This window comes from Lycorma delicatula, chromosome 10 (assembly GCF_047948215.1).
Source record: "Lycorma delicatula isolate Av1 chromosome 10, ASM4794821v1, whole genome shotgun sequence".
Lineage (NCBI taxonomy): Eukaryota > Metazoa > Arthropoda > Insecta > Hemiptera > Fulgoridae > Lycorma > Lycorma delicatula.
The window spans coordinates 114,679,206-114,696,943 of NC_134464.1; the positions used below are offsets into that span (position 1 = coordinate 114,679,206).

At 30.3% G+C, this 17,738-nt stretch overlaps 1 protein-coding gene across 7 annotated transcripts in view; it reads right to left on the reverse strand.

The window, feature by feature from the left end:
• Nucleotides 1-17,738, reverse strand: part of LOC142331438 (uncharacterized) — a 306,269-nt gene that overhangs the window by 139,069 nt on the left and 149,462 nt on the right. For 5 of the 7 annotated variants that reach the window (XM_075377348.1, XM_075377341.1, XM_075377343.1 and 2 more), the window contains one exon: nucleotides 10,594-10,707. The exons of the other annotated variants lie outside the window; for them this stretch is intronic. In XM_075377348.1, coding sequence (XP_075233463.1) covers nucleotides 10,594-10,707 — 114 coding nt within the window. The remainder of the gene's footprint in view (nucleotides 1-10,593; nucleotides 10,708-17,738) is intronic. 7 annotated transcript variants of the gene reach the window in all.

The following is a 17,738-nucleotide window of genomic DNA, read 5'->3' on the forward strand; positions in this document are numbered from 1 at the left end:
CGTCTACGATTTTTTCCAGTAAATGAAAAACTGCGCTTTATAGAAGATGCTGAAAAACTTGGAAATCGGGCGGCAGGAAGAAAATGTTACGTAGATGAAAGCTGCATTCAAGACTAGCATAAGATGACACAACTTCTGGTGAAAGGCACTAATAATAAAAGGGCTTTTCGTGGCTTCAAACCAAAATACACAAACGTAGAAAATAAATTGTATGACTGTTATGGATAAAAGGAAATGCGGTTACGCTGTCACGACAGAAATGTGTTAATCATATGCTCGTGAAATCGCTAAATAATTGAATAAAGATGATTTTAAAGCAAGCCGTGGATGGATAACATGATTTTTTGCTCGAAAAGATTCATCAATAAGACAAAAGATGACCATTTCTCAACGACTTCCAAACGTTTATGAACAAAAAGTATTACATTTTCACAAATACATAATAAATCTTAGAAAAGATAAAGGCTATTTGCCTTCTCAAATAGGAAACGCTGATCAAACCCCCGTATATTTTGAAATGCCATTTGTCAAACCGTAAACAAAAAAGGTGAAAAAAGTGTTACGATTCCCACTGGTGGTATTGACAAATAAGGTGTAGTGTTATGCTTTGCATTACTTCTAATAGATCAAAATTACCTCCGTACATTTTTTAAAAAGAAAAACTCTTTCTACCGTACAGGTAGATAGAGTTATTATCAGAGCACAAGAATCAGGTTGGATTGACGAGACTTTAATTTTAGATTGGATCAGGTGTGTATGGCAAGTAAAGTCAGTTATTTTATAACGGATTTGAATACTAGATCGTGGATACCGGTGTTCTTTGGTGGTTGGGTTTCAATTAACCACACATCTCAGGAATGGGCGAACTGAGAACGTACAAGACTACACTTCATTTTCACTCATACATATCATCCTCATTCATCCTCTGAAGTATTATCTGTACGGTAATTACCGAAGGCTAAGAGGAATAAGAGGGAATAAGAGGTGTGTATGGCAAAAGCGATCAGATTTACTTAATAAAAAAAATACCTGGATGCTACTAATGGTTAGTGATTGGGGGCATACGACTGGATAAAGTGTTTGTCTGTCATAAAGGGTACAACAGAGCAAGTAATAATTCCAGGCGGATTGACATCTTTATTGCAACCACTAGATGTCGGCATTAATAAAACGTTCACAACTGCATTAAAATAACTGTACATGTAAATGGATGGCTGATAAAAATTTCTTTGTGACGCCTACAGGATGAATCAAACTACCACATTTTAACCAGATTTGTGTTTGGATAAAAGATGCTTGGGAAGGTATTTCCACGGAATCAGTAAAGACAGGTTTTTAAAAATGCGGAATATCTAATGAACTGCATGGTAGTGAAGACGGATCACCTTTGGCAGAGCGACGTGAAGACTACCGGTAACTTACCCACAGACATTGCCAGTGACAGTGATCTTAAAAATAAAATCCCATGTTAAAAAGTGTATTGAAATGATCCTGTTCAACATGATACTTTCTTTTCGTTTTACTGGCCTCCTGATTCTGAACTAAACTAATACACACGGTAATTAATTATTAACATAATATTAATATTGTAATTTAAATGAAGGAATTAAATGCTTTACTTTCTGAATATTATCGTATTTACGTATTTTTCATCATATCTGTTGCACCTTAAAATATCGGTATATACTCAATTATTTTTTTAGATTTTAGTCCGAAAATCGAGGTGCGGGACTAATTCGCGGGAGGGGGTACTCAAATAAATAAGGTATATTGTTACCGGCTCCACGTTTATCATGGTTTGCAGCACTCAAGGCGACAAAAGTACAATTGGAACTTGTTACAGACCCCAATATGTATTTGTTTTTTTAAAAATGCATTCGTGGAGGGGTACCGATGATTCCCAACCGTTATGCGCTGGCAAACGATCCCAATATAGACAACTATGATGCAAATAAAACGACGAAATTTATTAAATATCATGATGTCCTATCTCTTTATGGACAATGTATGATGGAACCGTTGCCAGTATATGGATTCAGTCGGCTTACAAATGTGCAAAATGTAAAAGACGATGAGGAAATTGATTTAACATATCCTCAACACTTGCACCAGAGAAAATCCATTCCCAATAATAAGCTTTCTCCATTTATTTCCGTTGAAAAACGAGCACCGTGTAAAAAACTATTGTGTACTTTGCAAGATAAACACAAATACTTCTTACATTAAAGAACGTTAAAATTATATCTTCAACGGGGAATAGTGATGACGAAAATATACAGAGCCGTCAGTTTTAATCAATCTCCGTGGTTGGAAAAATCTCAATGCATGGAGCAACACAAAAGATCCGATTGAAAAAGGTCTATGAACTATTAATCAACAGTGTAAGCGAATCGATATGCGATTAATCAACAATAAATTAAAATTTAAAAAATTAAATGCCAGCCCAAGAGTAAAAATTATTACATTTATGGAAACGAGGTGGTTGGAATAACAATGTTGAAAAAAAATATTTAAACAAACCCATATATGTAGGATTAACAGTGACGGATTTGGCAAAACTAATCGTGTACGATTACGATTATAACCACTTTTTACCTAGATACGGTCATGAAAATATAAAACTCCTAATGACAGATACAGATTCGTTATTATACTCAATAGTGCCAATAAAACAGGAACATTTAGATACACCAAAACAACTGAATCAAAAGATGGAAATGTTTGGGATATAGACGTTTAAAAGATGAAAGGAGTGGGAAACCGATCTATGAATTTGTCCGGTTAAGAGCAGAAATGTATTCAATGATTTGGGGATATAGACAGACAGCATGCTTTAGAACAAAAAAAGACGGCCAAGGGAATTAAAAAAGGTTGTCGTATATTTGATGAAGATTGCAATTTATACGTTTTAAATAACGATTTTTATAAAGACTATTTATTCAATAGAAACATTTCATATTCCACCTCGAAATCATTACGTAGTTTTAATCATCAAATATACTCGATCGATCGGTGTAAAAAATCTCTCTCCATACGATCACAAAAGATTCGTATTGAAAAACCTTATAGATACACTTCCATATGAGGATAAAGAAATTGATGTATTGAAAAAAAAGAAACTAGTTTAAACGGATCGATAAATAATTTTTAAAATATTGGAATATTTTATTTTAACCTTTTTTACAATTCTAAGCATCAACACCACATGTAAACTCTACATCGTGGTAATTATGACTATTAGCCGTTTTTCTCATACTCTTGTATATTGTATAAACGTAGATTAGTTAATTTCATTCAGTGTAAGATCACTGAACCTTTGTGGTAAACAAATTTTTTCCAAATCCTTCAATTGCAGCAATAATTGAATCACGCCTATTGAATACTTTTTGAATTTGATATCGCCTATTTTGCATCGTTTCATTAATCTTTTTAAAATTGTTACAGTAATTTAAACTATTCAATTTATCGAAAAGATTAGACATTCTTACTAGACGATATAAAGTAAAATTATTTTAAATTAATATTTTATTGACGATGTAAAAATTTGTTTTTTCATTCACAACCTCTGTAATCGAGTAGTAATAATAGCAATAAAAAGTAGAAATACATCACCAAGAGCGAAACAATCGACATTCTATATATATATAAATGAAAAAATAAATTGAATAAAACATTACAAAACTACATCGCTCAAATCGATCCAAGAATTGTACGTTTTATCAAATCCCAGCCATTTTACATAGGCTTTGTTGTCACCTTTTCGTCGTAAAATTTTCTCAATTTGATATACATCTTTGTTTGGCTTTTTGTAGTTCGTGTTGATAAAAACGTCCTTTTACGAGTTCGTTTCGGGAATCAATTAGTTCATAGGTAACAGGATTGGATTCAGTATTTTAAATATTTCATTTGTCCAATTTGGTAGATAGCCCTTTTCAAATACTTTTTTATGTTTACTTATACGAACACAGTCGCCTACATTAAATTTAATTTTTACAACCTTTTTTTCCGTCGTATCTTTTATTTAAATTTGCCAAAACTTGTGCTTCGTTTACATATTAGGTTTTGTTTACATATTTGGGTTTAAATAATGTAGCCGAATGTATAGAATTATTGTATTCATCTAAAAGGGTTTGCAAAATATCAATCCATTTATAGTTGCCATATTCTGTAAATTTAGTACACGTTTTTGTTTTCAACGTTCTATTGAAACGTTCAATAATGGCGGCCTTTTTATCTGAATGGCTGGAATAATGATTTATGTTGAATTTTTTTATCGTAAATCCATGTGAAGGCTTTCACATGTGGATTGTAAAATTCCTTTCCCTGATCTGTTTGAAAATGTTATATCTTTTCAATATCGGTTCTAAAGCAAACGCAACCTCTTTACCGATCTCGTTCTTTAATGTGTAACACCGTGTGGAAATTTGGTAAAACAATCGATGATGGTCAATAAATATTTATAACCTTTATTGTATCGAGAATAAGGAATCATTTCAACTATATCTGCTTGTACTAGGTCGTCTAGACCCTTTAATTCCGTCTTTCTAGTAGCATAATTACGTCTAGCTGGCCTGTGTAACTCAATTGCTAAATCACTTTTAATAGACATTCTAAAAAAAGAAAAAAGAAATGGAAACAATAATTTACTCGTCTAGTACTTTTGGTGTTGTAATATTCAACGTATTGAAAGCTTTTTCATACGTTTCCATCTTTTCTATAAATTCATCAATTTCCATATTTATATTAAAATGATTATTTTCTTTTAAATTTCAATTCTTTAAAAAGGTTAAAGAATCGTATACTATTTGGATCTTTTAATTTTTTATAGACAATTTTAAAATTGGGATACATCTTTTCGAGTTTATTCATTCTAGAATTCTATATTGAACACGAACAACATAATATTTAAACTCTTCGTCATCCTTATTTTTGTCTAAAATTACAAGTGAAGATAAATATGGGGCGGCCATTGTTTTAATTTTCTTACGTTACCATTCAATTCGTCAATTTGCAACTTGCTATTTAAAATTACATCTTCAAGTCTATTATTTTCAATTTGCAATTATTCTTGCTTATTTTCTATATATTCCAATTTTGAATGCAACTGAGCAATATCATCTTTATACGACTTGAAATCTTTAATGAGAAAATCTTCTATTATATCATAACATTTATCGTAAAAATCCTTCGATAATCACGAAGCAATATCAAGTAACAATTTTTTATAAATATCTACCGGTAATAATTTTAGTTATTTCATCTTTATTATTACCTTTACATCATAAAAAGCCGAGGCTCGTATGTGAGCATCAGCTTTTTTATTGTAAAATTTAATTAATTCCTTTGTTTCTTTACTACGAAACCAATTTTTAATTCGTTTCCCTCCATCAAGACATAATTTTGTTGCATTAAAAAACCCGTATTTGTGTCGATAATTAGCTAAAAATCACAAAATATAGCATATGAAAAATTGTCTTATTTGTTCGTAACAAACATCAATTAAACTAGTCATTTTGTTTCTATATAAAAATAAAATTTTTCCATCGACAATAAAATATTATTTTTTAAATATTTTCAATAAACTGAAAAGTTTAAATATATTCTATTTTCATCTACAAAGCAGAAATTACTAAATCTAATGGATTTCTACCCTTTGGATTCACTTTATATAGGATATTTTGTTGGACCGAATTCGGGGCGACTAATTTTTGTGAATAATAATCAGTTAATTCAATAAATTACAAAAATGTCTAATATTTTCAATAAATTTAAAAGTTTAAATAGAAGAAATTACTAAATCTAATGGATTTTGTTCCCCTTGAAACGAGTTTATATGAATTATTTTGGTCATTCGAATCTGAGCAACCAACTGTTTAATATAAAGTTTAAATTATTGATCTACAAACCATAAATTACTAAATTTAATGGATTTTGTACGCTTTGAAACAACTTTATATAAATTATTTTTGCTCCAGCAGATCTGCGGAACCAAAATACTCTTACTTTTTAGATTCTTTATTACAAAATAAGTACCAGAATTACTAAATCTAATGGAATTGTACCCTTTGAAACGAGTTTATATGAAATATTTTGGGAGACCGAATTCGGCCTATCAAAAAACCTACTACTATCAATAGTCTATTTCAATTTAAAAAAGTTAACTTTTATATAGATACCAAAAATGAAGCTTCGTAATAATAAAATTATTTCACCAAATTCAACACCTAGATTTAAATATTCAACCTATGTAGATTTTGATGCATGTATTCCAATGCAAATAGAATCTGAAATTAATTCTTCAATTGATGCGATTTATTTCATTATAACAAATGAATGTAAAACAATAAATTTGAAAATAGAATATGACACAATTCATAAATGCGAGACTATTTCTGAAAAATGTTATGATTTTGATGTAGACGCGTTTAGAAAAGAATTTCCCATTGATTTGTCAAAAGTTAATTTTCACACCCATCTTTTCTTCAATATAGCTTTGAAGTTGTAATAATTTATTAATTTTTAATTTTAATTTTTCTCTAGAGATATGAAGGAAATTCAACAAAAAACAAAATTTCCCATTATAAATGTATCGGGTGGAAGTACATCTAAAAACAAAAGTAAACATGATTCTCTCTTGCCAAACACCATTAGATGTATTGTATGCGGGCCATCTAATTGTGGTAAAACAAATGTAGTTTTTAATCTTTTAGTTCAAGAAAACGGCGTTAGTTTTCAAAACCTGTACATTTTCTCAAAATCGCTTCATCAACCTCTCTATAGTGTTGTCAAATTTAATGATGATGAATCCGGAAACGGGCTATTATGAATATACCGAAAACGATCATGTCCCTCAACCAGAGGCGATTGAACCACATTAAATAATGATTTTTGAAGATGTAATAAAAGAGAAACAAAATAATATCGGTGCTTATTTTGCACCGGGACGTCATAATAAAATCGATTGTTTTTATCTAGCACAACATATACCAAAATACCAAAACAACTCGTACGTGACAATTGCAATTTTTTAATGTTATTCAAAGTATGAATAGTTTACCTAAATTCAAATTAAATTTTTTTATATATATGAAGAAAAAGACGAAACAGACAAAAAAACCCAAGGCTACGAAAAAAGGTCGTGGTATTATTGGTTCTGTGGTGAATAAAGCTGCAGATTTATTACCGGTTGAAGCGCATTTACCAGGTTACAATTATTGTGGTCCTGGCACGAAACCGGATAAAAGGTTAAAACGCGGAGATAAAAGCGTTAATAAATTGGATGATGCCTGTAAATTGCACGATATTGCCTACTCGAAATATTCAGACACCAAAACCAGAGCCCAAGCTGAAAAAACACTGGCTGAGAGCTTGGGAACGTGTAATTGCACCGGATAGTAGTGACTGAAAGAGCGGCCGCCTATGCTGTAACAAACGCGATGAAATTAAAATCTAAACTCGGTGGACGATTAAAATTAAAGAAAAGTGGTGGGAGTGTGGAAAAAAATAATCGATTCAATACCGAGGCGTGCTTTACGACGAAGAATTGAGCGAGTATGCAAAACGATTGAAAATTCCACATTTCAGAAGGGTTTTTATGTTGGACGCTTTACCAAAAAAGATAGGAATAATTGAATGTGCTATTGTCAATTTGGACTTTTCAGCGGGGAATGGTACACATTGAGTTTGCTTTAGAAAAGTCGATAATAATGTAGATTATTTTGATGGAATAGGAAACGTACACCCGCCTCCAGAATTGATGAATTATTTTGAAAAATCTAATGTAACGTACAATTACAACAGATATCAAGCCGATGATGATGTAATTTGCGGTCGATTGTGTTTAGTTTTTATCCGAATAAATTGTACATTTCAATTTTACTTTTCTCATTTTAGACATGTCGTGTTTGTTGTCGATTGATGGAAACAATTCGTCGATTAAAAAAACATTTTTTCTTCCGATAGACCGATATGAATCGGGCTTAAAAACCCCCAACACGATTCCAAATGTTGAAGAAAACAAAAATAATAAATTGTGTTTTGCGTTCGACAAGAACGTTAAAAAAGATGAAAATAACAATTATGAATTTACAAAGAAAAATTACATAACAATACCGACGGTAGTTATGAAATTGAAGATGGTGAATATATACAAAATGAAAAGATGAAAATTAAAAAATCAATCGCATTAAACGCGAATAGCAATACGTTACAGTGTGAAATTAAAAGCACCGTATGGATGGATTTTTTTTTTTTTAAAAGCACCGTAGCATCGTATGGATCGAGATGCAGATTCAAGTATTGGCAGTTTATTGGGTTATAGGGCGAGAATTCTGAAACCAAATCAAACGCATCATTCAGATCGAATAATAAATATCGCTCCTGTAAATGCAATACGTGTAGAATGTAATATTATTTCGGGCGGATATAAAAACGAGAAACAAGATTGCATTTTGTGATTTCCCACCGAGTGTCGATCCTGGTGAAACGATTGAAGAATGCCCATTTTATATTACATTCGTACCGGTAGATGAACACACATTCAACTTTGTCAATTCATCAGTTTTGTGCAAAAAATCAATAACTGTCCTCCCTCAGTCTACCTACTCGACAGACCTGGCTCCTTGCAATTTTTTTCTTATTTTTGAAATTAAAATCAGCGATGAAAGGATGTCATTTTGAGACTATTGATGACATTAAAGCAAATTCATCACAGACCTTAGTCATTTCAAATGAAGCTATCCAGGTCTGCTCTACAAAGTGGAAACGCTGCTGGGAAAAGTGTGTGAATAGAGGATGGAAGTACTTTGAAGGGGACAAGGACCACTAATCTGTAAAATTAATGATAAACATTCAAAAATAAAGTTCGGTTATTTTCTGAACAGACCTTGAATTTATAAGTTTGTGATTTCAAGTTTTGAAAACAAGCTTTTGGTCGTATCATATGACACCTGACGGTGAATTTTGTCAAAGAAATTGAAATATGCCCATTTACTAATAAAAAAAAGAAATAAAAAGAAAAAAAACATTCATATGTGCAGGGTGTTCAAAAAAAGACTATCTTTCTCAAATTACTTCACTTAAGTTCTCTCAAACTTGCTTCAGTTTCTCAAAATGAAAATGGCGTTCAAAACATGGTAGAGAAGAATCAAGAGATATTGTAGGATATACTGAAGAAAGTGAAGAAACATGATATCTAACAGTGTTTTTCTTAGAATTAAAATCACAACAGATGCTGGCTGGACCGATACAAATAAATGTGCAATACAAATCGAAAGAGATGAAGTCAACTATGATTTTTATTAACTTCAGGGAATTATAGGGTATAAGAATCTTATAAAATGGATCTTCTATTTTTTAATGATGTGACAAATCATGCCAAATAACATTGGAATTTTTGCGATATATGCTGCACATCATCAGAACTTTAATATTTTTGAATAAGGTTAAAAAACTCATTAAAAAAAAAAATTCCATGAAATATTTAATTAAATGATGACAGTAAATAACATTTGCATGATGATCAAAAGCCACTTTACAGTGGCTTTATCAATTCTGGTTATATTTAAAAAGAAAAAAAATTAATTTGGATATTTTATGTTCGGTTTAAATATCGTTCAGATAAAAACACATCTCCATTATTAACATGGTTTTACACAACTTTTACCGGTTCTAAATAAATCTGAAAAAATAAAAGTAATTGGGAAACCTTGGATTTCCAAGTAATATTTGTTATCTTAGAATTAACATTCAAATAAATGATAAAACCGATTAATAATACACGCGACTGAAAAATAAAAATACATCGTAACATTCACTTTTTAAATATGCAATAAAAATCTTTTAAACTAACTTCAGTCAACAACACGAATGCTTTTACGAATTGAATCATAAGAGACCAATAAATTGTTTTTATAAGAAAGTATGTTTGTTTTCTATTGTGTACATGGCAATTTGTTCAACTTGTGAATAATAAACAACCACATACCTCAATGAGATGAGGATGATATTCTGTAAGTGAGATGTAGTCATATACAGGACCAGGTCGACCGTTCGGATACATGTGGTTAATTGAACCCCGACCCAAAGTACTACCGATACAGTGGTATCCACTGCCTAGTATTCAAATCCATACGTAAAAGTAACTTACCTTTACTAGGATTTGAACCTCAAAACCTTTGCTGTTAAACAGCTGATTTACAATGATTTAACCGCTAGAAACAATGTACAAATTTTACTCATCATATAATTCAATTGAAATTTAAGTGAAACAATGCTGTACAGAAAGCTACATGATGATTAGGTCTTACGGAAATTTTATACAGTCAAATGGATGTAAAAAAAATCATCTTAACAGAAATTATAAGAAAAGAGATGTAGCAATTGAAGACTATTAAAAAAAAAATCATACGATCTAAAATCGTCTAACGAAAAGAAAAATATCAGCTTATTAATAAATAAAAATTTTTTTTTTTTTTTTTTTTTTAGTTGCTAAAAACAAAATAAATAATTTTTTTTTCAATGACTTTTGAAGTTATTAAATGCAGCACGCAAAATGTTAATAACATAAATTTTTCTTTTCAAAAATGTTCTTACATTGATATGATCCACTGGACATAGGCACACAAGCAACCTCTGGTGCGAAGATATCCTCACTGCCATCATAATCTTCTTCATATTCAAAATTATCATCTTCAACAATCATAATATCTGAAGATAATTAAAATAAAAAAAAGGTAACATTTTTTCGAACCATTGTAATAAAATTATTGTTGCTAATAATTTTATGTATGTGAACAAGTATAGGATAGGATATGTAACCACAATAGTTACAGCCATCAACTCTTACCCAAAAATGGCATACGCACTTTCCAGATAAGAAACAATCCTGTCCATACAGAAGTTTTCTTTAAAATTTAAGTCAGCAGTATCAACTTACGATATAAGGGGTTTCACTATAAAAATTGCAATGATAAGATATTCAAATTTGGATGAACTACTTTACCGATAAATCATATTAAACTAGGATATACACATTAAGCCAATGATCTATATATATATACTTTTTTTTGAAATGATGCACATCTTAAACACTGGTGGTTGGCAATGAATAAGATACAACTGACCAAATTAGTATGACAATTTGGAATATGTATTGTATTTTTGTTTATATTCATGGATTACCAGATCATGATATGTTGTTAATGAGAAACCAACAACAAACTGGTGAACAGAACAACATCAAAGAATCATTATGACTAAAATATAACTAGACTGGCTGAGCCTCAAACTACCAACTTCCCAAACAATGCTAGTAGCAACCATTTGTACAACTCTATAAGAGAACACATTTCAATTGAAATTTTATTTTCCAGAAAAATAGTTTTCATCATTTTGTGTGAACATTGATTGAGGCAAGGAGTACTATAAAAATTCTGAGCATTTTCAAAAATTTGAAAACACCAATTTTTCAGTATTACCAAAACAGAAGCGTCATCAGTAATGTTCATGTGCAAGGTTATTTTTCTTTTACAGTCGCAAAAACTGTTTTCCATTGAATGATATGAAGTTTTTTTTAGTATTACATGTCAAAAATTAAAAAATTTGGTTAATGAAATACACATCAATAATACAATTTACATTTTTTTATTAAAAATAGGAAAACGATTAATATGCTCTGTTTTAATGAATGAACCTAATTGCTTAGTAGATTTCATTTACAATATACATGGAAAAAATTACCTTCTGCAAAGTTAACGCAAACAAGTAATCAAATTCAAATCAATGACAATCAAGTGAAAAATAGTCAATATATTTCTATCATTCAATTTTGATATGAAGAATGTGACAGGAAAAACATGAAAATAGTTACAGAATCAGGATTCCACAAAGACATGCTTAAAATGATTCTGATAATGATATCAAAGTTTAAACTAGACCTAGTCATGCTGAAATTTTTCAACAAATTAGACTTCACTACACTGCTACAAGTATCAACCTGAACTAACCTCATTTATAAATAAGCAGGACACACACACACACACACACACAATCATTCCAAACTGCACAGCAATCTCTAGGAAGATGATTGATTCTATTCTATTCTATTGATTCTAACGTAAATCAGAAAATAATTTGTTAGTTTTAGCGTGCAAAGAAATTTAGCTTTGCTTTCTGCTCTAGTCCCTCTGTTAAATTAAACCATACTAAAATTCTTTGGTTATAAATCAAAGAAATTGAATAAAACTGGTCCAGACCTCTACCTCAACTTAGGTTCTAATAAGAAAAATGGGGGTAAAACATGAAAAGGTTTTTGTCAGAAAATACACTTCTTAAGTTTGGAATAGAATAATCTTGTTAATTTACCGATAAATAAAAATTTCAAAGTAACTTTGTACAGAATTTAATTCTGAAAAAAATTTATGTACATAACATCTATTAAAATTAAACACAAATTTGAGAAGTTCAGCTTTTAAGTGATTTGATTTCAAACAGAAAAATTTACATACAAATGCTAAAAATTATAAAAATAAATTTGAATGACATCCTTCTGAAAGATATTAAATTTTTTTTATTTTTCGTACACTGATAATAACAGGTGGTCAACAATTAACTTCAGTGTCTAATATTTGAATACTCACTTGAGCGGTATTTGTGCTGTTATTTTTCGGTCAGTCATTCACAATTTTTTTTCATTGTAGAGTTGCCAGATATGTTGTTAATTTATGGTAAAGTAAATAAAAATGGATTGGCTGCTGTGTGTGAATACCAGAAAAATTATCCAGATCATAAAACATTTGAGGCTTTGGAGAGGTGAGTTCAAGAAACAGGTATGTTTAAATCATGATTCAATGCTGGTCGTGAACATTTTGTGAGAAATACCAATGCTGAAGTAATACTGAATGCAGTACAAGCATCTCCCACTTCGAGCATCAGAAGGATGTCACATCAGTTTCATGTTTTTCAATCGTATGGCAAATTCTCTGGGAGCAACAAATTATACCCATTCTATACAACACATGTACAAGAAAGAGTTAATTACCAACTGATTTTGATAAACAGAAGTAATTCTGTGGATTGGTAATTAGAAAATCAGTACATCATCCCGATTTCCTAAGTAATATTCTAATTACTGTTGAATCCTGTTTTACGAGAAAGGGCATTGTAAATTATCGAAACACTCACACTTGGATAGAAGAAAATCCCCATGAGACTCATCCCAACCCCATAGGAGAAAGACACCTATTAGCAATGGGATATAAGATGATGCTATTAGACATACCCAAGTAGTATGGATTCGCTGAGCTGAACTATGCACTGATCTCAATGGCGGCCACATTGAGTAACTCCTTTTAAGATGTTTGCAGCTTTATCAAGTAACATTTTGTTATTTAATAATTTTTGGAAAAACCTAAAAAGTACATGATTTCTATTATTTTAAATCCATTTTTTTTTGTTATTGATAAGTCTTCTAGTTGTTTTCATTTCATTAGGAGAATATTCAAACACTGATGAAAATTGTTCTGTTAAAAAATCGTTATCACTTTTCCAATCCAGCTTGTGTGTTTTTTTTTTCTATTAAAGTTGAACTTCTCAAATGTGTCTTTAATTTTATGACATTTCATAAATTTTCTCGGAATTAAATTCCCTACAAAGTTAATCAGAAATTTTTATTTGCTTATAAGTAAATTAACAAATTTATTCTATTCCAAACTTAAAAAGTGTATTTTTAGACAAAACCTTTTCACATTTTACCCTACTTTTCCCAAAACCTAAGTGAGATAAGAGTTCTGGGACCAATTTTATTCAATTTCTTAAATAAAAAACCATAAGGATACACCAAATTTACCCCAATAATTCTAGTACAGTTTAATTTCACAGAGGGAGCACAAAGCAGAGTTAAATGTTTCATGAGAAAAAACTCATCAACAAAGTTTTCTGATCTGTGTTTATAAATTTTTTTTCTAATTTTTAGCTACAGAATCATCTCCCGAGAGACTGGACTGTGTGCAATTTTGAATCACCTATATATACATATATATAAAATAAAATACTTATTTCATTTTAAAAAAAAATTATGAATAAAAACAACTACCTAAGTTTCTACTGGGAGAAGATGCGATAATTTTTTAAAATTTCATAATCTTCATTCAACAGTTTTCTCACAATCATTAAAAATAAAATTAATAATACTTTTTCATTCAATGTCTACTTTCTCCAAAGCTCAATTTACATCTACAGCTTATAAAAGTTGTTCGTCTTTGCCAGGACTAAGACTTAAACAGGCTTCCAAATTATTATTACATGAAAATCTGTACAATCTCTATATAACATATTTTTATCCAAATCGATTCTAATAAAAATTCAACTGAAAAACTACATGCGGTGATAAAAACAAAGGGGTAAAGAAAACAAAAAATCCCAATTACACATCTAAAAATACCATACAATAAAAAAAGATCAAAAATGAAGTAACTAAGGAAAGAAAACAGACATGTATGCATAAAAAAACAAAAATAAAGCAAAATTAAGAATAAATATTTGATAAAAATGTTTACAAAACAAACTACAGAGATTTTTATAACAAATTTTCTTAACATGTTATATTTAAACAATGAAGTGGCCAATCTCATGTAGACAGTTGAAGCGGCTACACTGTTATGATAACAAAGCTTAAGAGTTTATTTTTTGTGGGACCGTAATACAACTTAGCAAAGTTTTATTATTAATTTCATTTATTATTTCTAATTTTTGTGTTTTTTTTTATACATACATAAATACAGGTAAACTTTTTTTACTGCTTTGTAAATGTAATTTTTTTATAGATTTTCTATTAATTCTGACATATTAACTGAACAGAATGACTGTAAAATGATCAAAGTTGCTATTTAATTTATTTCACTGGGTAACTTGAGAGTACTCTTAGTAACCTTTAAGTATTAAAAAAATTTCAAATTCAAATTAACAATGAAGATCAAACATAGAACATTTTTAAAAATGCAAGTGTTCTTTAAGCACAACTTTTCAAAAAATCTGTAAAGTTATCCAAGTTTTACCATTAACAACTGACTTTTAGTAAATGATAAAATAAATAAACAATTACAGGTAGTAAAAAATAAAAGCACTTTAAATATGCATGTGTAGTTTACTTAACCTAGTGATACAAAAATATGCAAGAAATTTAAGAAATGTTATATACTCAACTTCATAAGTGTTTACGTGTTATACGATTAAAATAAATAAATAAACAAATAACAAAAACATTTTAGATAACAAAATAATTTTAAAGCAAACTTCACCACTAAAAAAAAAAAAAACAAAAACAAAATAATTAGCTATATGTGACTAATTTCAACTTTAATATTAGAATTTTATTTAGAATTAAAGCTTTGCTAAAATGTTTCCTATTTCTATATTTAAATAACTTCCTGAAATTTATTAATTTCAAATTAAAGAAATGATAACAAAAAGAAATCATGAAAACAAAGAAAAAATTCCCAGAATAAGTAAAGTGTTAAAAATTTTCTTAGTACTTTACACACGGGAGCCAGCCAGTTAAATAAAAATGTAGCCACATAGTACTCTGTGTGTGACAGCCAAGTCATTGTTTCTTTCAATTAGATATATTAGCACATACTCAGTTAAGTTTTGTGATTGCCAATACCTCTTACAGTTTTCTTATGTATTTAAAGGATGAGAAAAAGATGAGTATGGGTCCAACGTAATTAACCAGATAAGCACCTCACTACTTTCTGAAGAAGACAAGAAAAAGCAATTGATAAATGTTAAAAGCAAATGTATATCATTTGTTAACGTCTCTCAAATGATATACGCGAGAAGTGGATTAAAAATAAGTTACACCCTTCCCGTGTTCTTGAACTGAAAGGGATATATTAACGCCTTGTGGTGGAAGCACTGGTTGTGTTGTCTTCATGCTCTCCCAGCAATTCTGTACAACATTCAGTATGTGTTTAATGTCGTCGTCAATGTGGCATGTTCTCTAGAAGTTTCATCCAGCATAGAAGTTAGTTCAGTAGTCCGATTTTTGGGGGCAAAAAATTACAACTGTTGTGAAATTCATCGCCTAACTGTTGAGGTATATGGTGAGAATGCAATCTCACACCCTATGATCACAAAATGGTGCCAAATGTTTGAAACAGAAGAACAAATATAAGTGATGAAGTGCGTGCTGAACATCATCAACTACAAACATGACAGGTAACGCGAATGCGTGAATGAAACAATCTTGAATAACCGGTGTATTAAATTAGAGAGATTGCAAGTGTACTTAACATCAGTTATGACAGTGTATTTGCGATTATTCATGATCAGCTTGGTTACCGTAAGATGTGGCACACATCCATTGACTGACAACCACAAACATCAATGTTTTGTATTTGCTCTTTCTTTTCTTCAACATTATTCCAGGACTTGTCCAGTTTTTGAAACAAATCATCACAGGGTATTACAGCTGGGTGCTTCATTACACTCCCGAGACTAAGCAGGCATCAAATGAATGGAGACACAAGAATTCGCCACAACCAAAAGAAGTGAAAACATCCCCACGTGTTCGAAAGGTTATGCTGACAGTCTTTTTTGATTCTGAGGGAGTTGTTTACATTGAATTTATGCCCCAGGAACCACAAACAATGCCAAATCTTACAGCGACACTTACCTAGAACCCCTGCAACAACCACCTGTTTGGTCCTCTCAAACGAGACCTGGAAGAGGAGCATTTCACTAATGATGATGAACTGAAGGAAGCGATCCTTAAATGATTGAAGGAAACTGGACGAAATTTTTATGAGAATGGAATTAAAAACTTGTCACAAGGTATGAAAAGTGTTTAGAAAAACTTGGTGATTATGTCGAAAAATAAATAAAAATATTTAGTTTTTTGTTTAATAAAAAAAAATTGTTGTTTGTTTCATAGAGGGAGTGTAACATACTTTCTGATTGAACCTCGTGAGTGAGTGATAAATTTCCTAATCATGTTAGATGAAATATGATTCTACATCAGTTATGAAGGAAATCAAACCAACAGCAAACAGAGATAATACCAAATGTTTTTTCTCACAACCGCAAAGGAATGCATTCATTAATTTCATGTGACATGGAAAAACAATATATTAACAAGGTAATTGAAAAACTGAGTCTGTAGGCAACAACAGTAGTAATGATTGAAAAGAAAACCATTAACAAAATATTAGTGTTTAGATTTAAATAGTATGTATGCAAAGAAATTAAGTTTAGTTTAGTTACCGATAAAAAAATATTTTTAATTTCAGCTAATTTTTTTAATTTCAAACAAAATTATTTTACTGCCTAGATAACCTTAATTAAAAAAGCAAACAAGTAAAACTTTTAAACACCGTTGGAATCATCTAGTATTGTCAGTTTCTTTATCAAAAATTCATTATCAAATAGTTTTAAGTCTAGAACATAACTGAACAGATTGATTTGATACAGTATTATGGGAAGACAAAATTATATTCATTACAGTAGCAGTTTTATGGCCACTTTATGCAGAACAAAACCAACATTAACTAAGCCTCTCACAAGCAAAAAATAATATACAAATTATTTATCAAAGAAGAGCTTAGGACCATATAGAAACTAATAAAAGGTGTAGAAGTACAAGGTGTGTTTTTAAAGTAAGGTATGTTTTAAACTTCCTACCTACATATGCGATGTAACAGATGGTACTTGCATAGTTTAATTACATCAATCAATAGTCACAT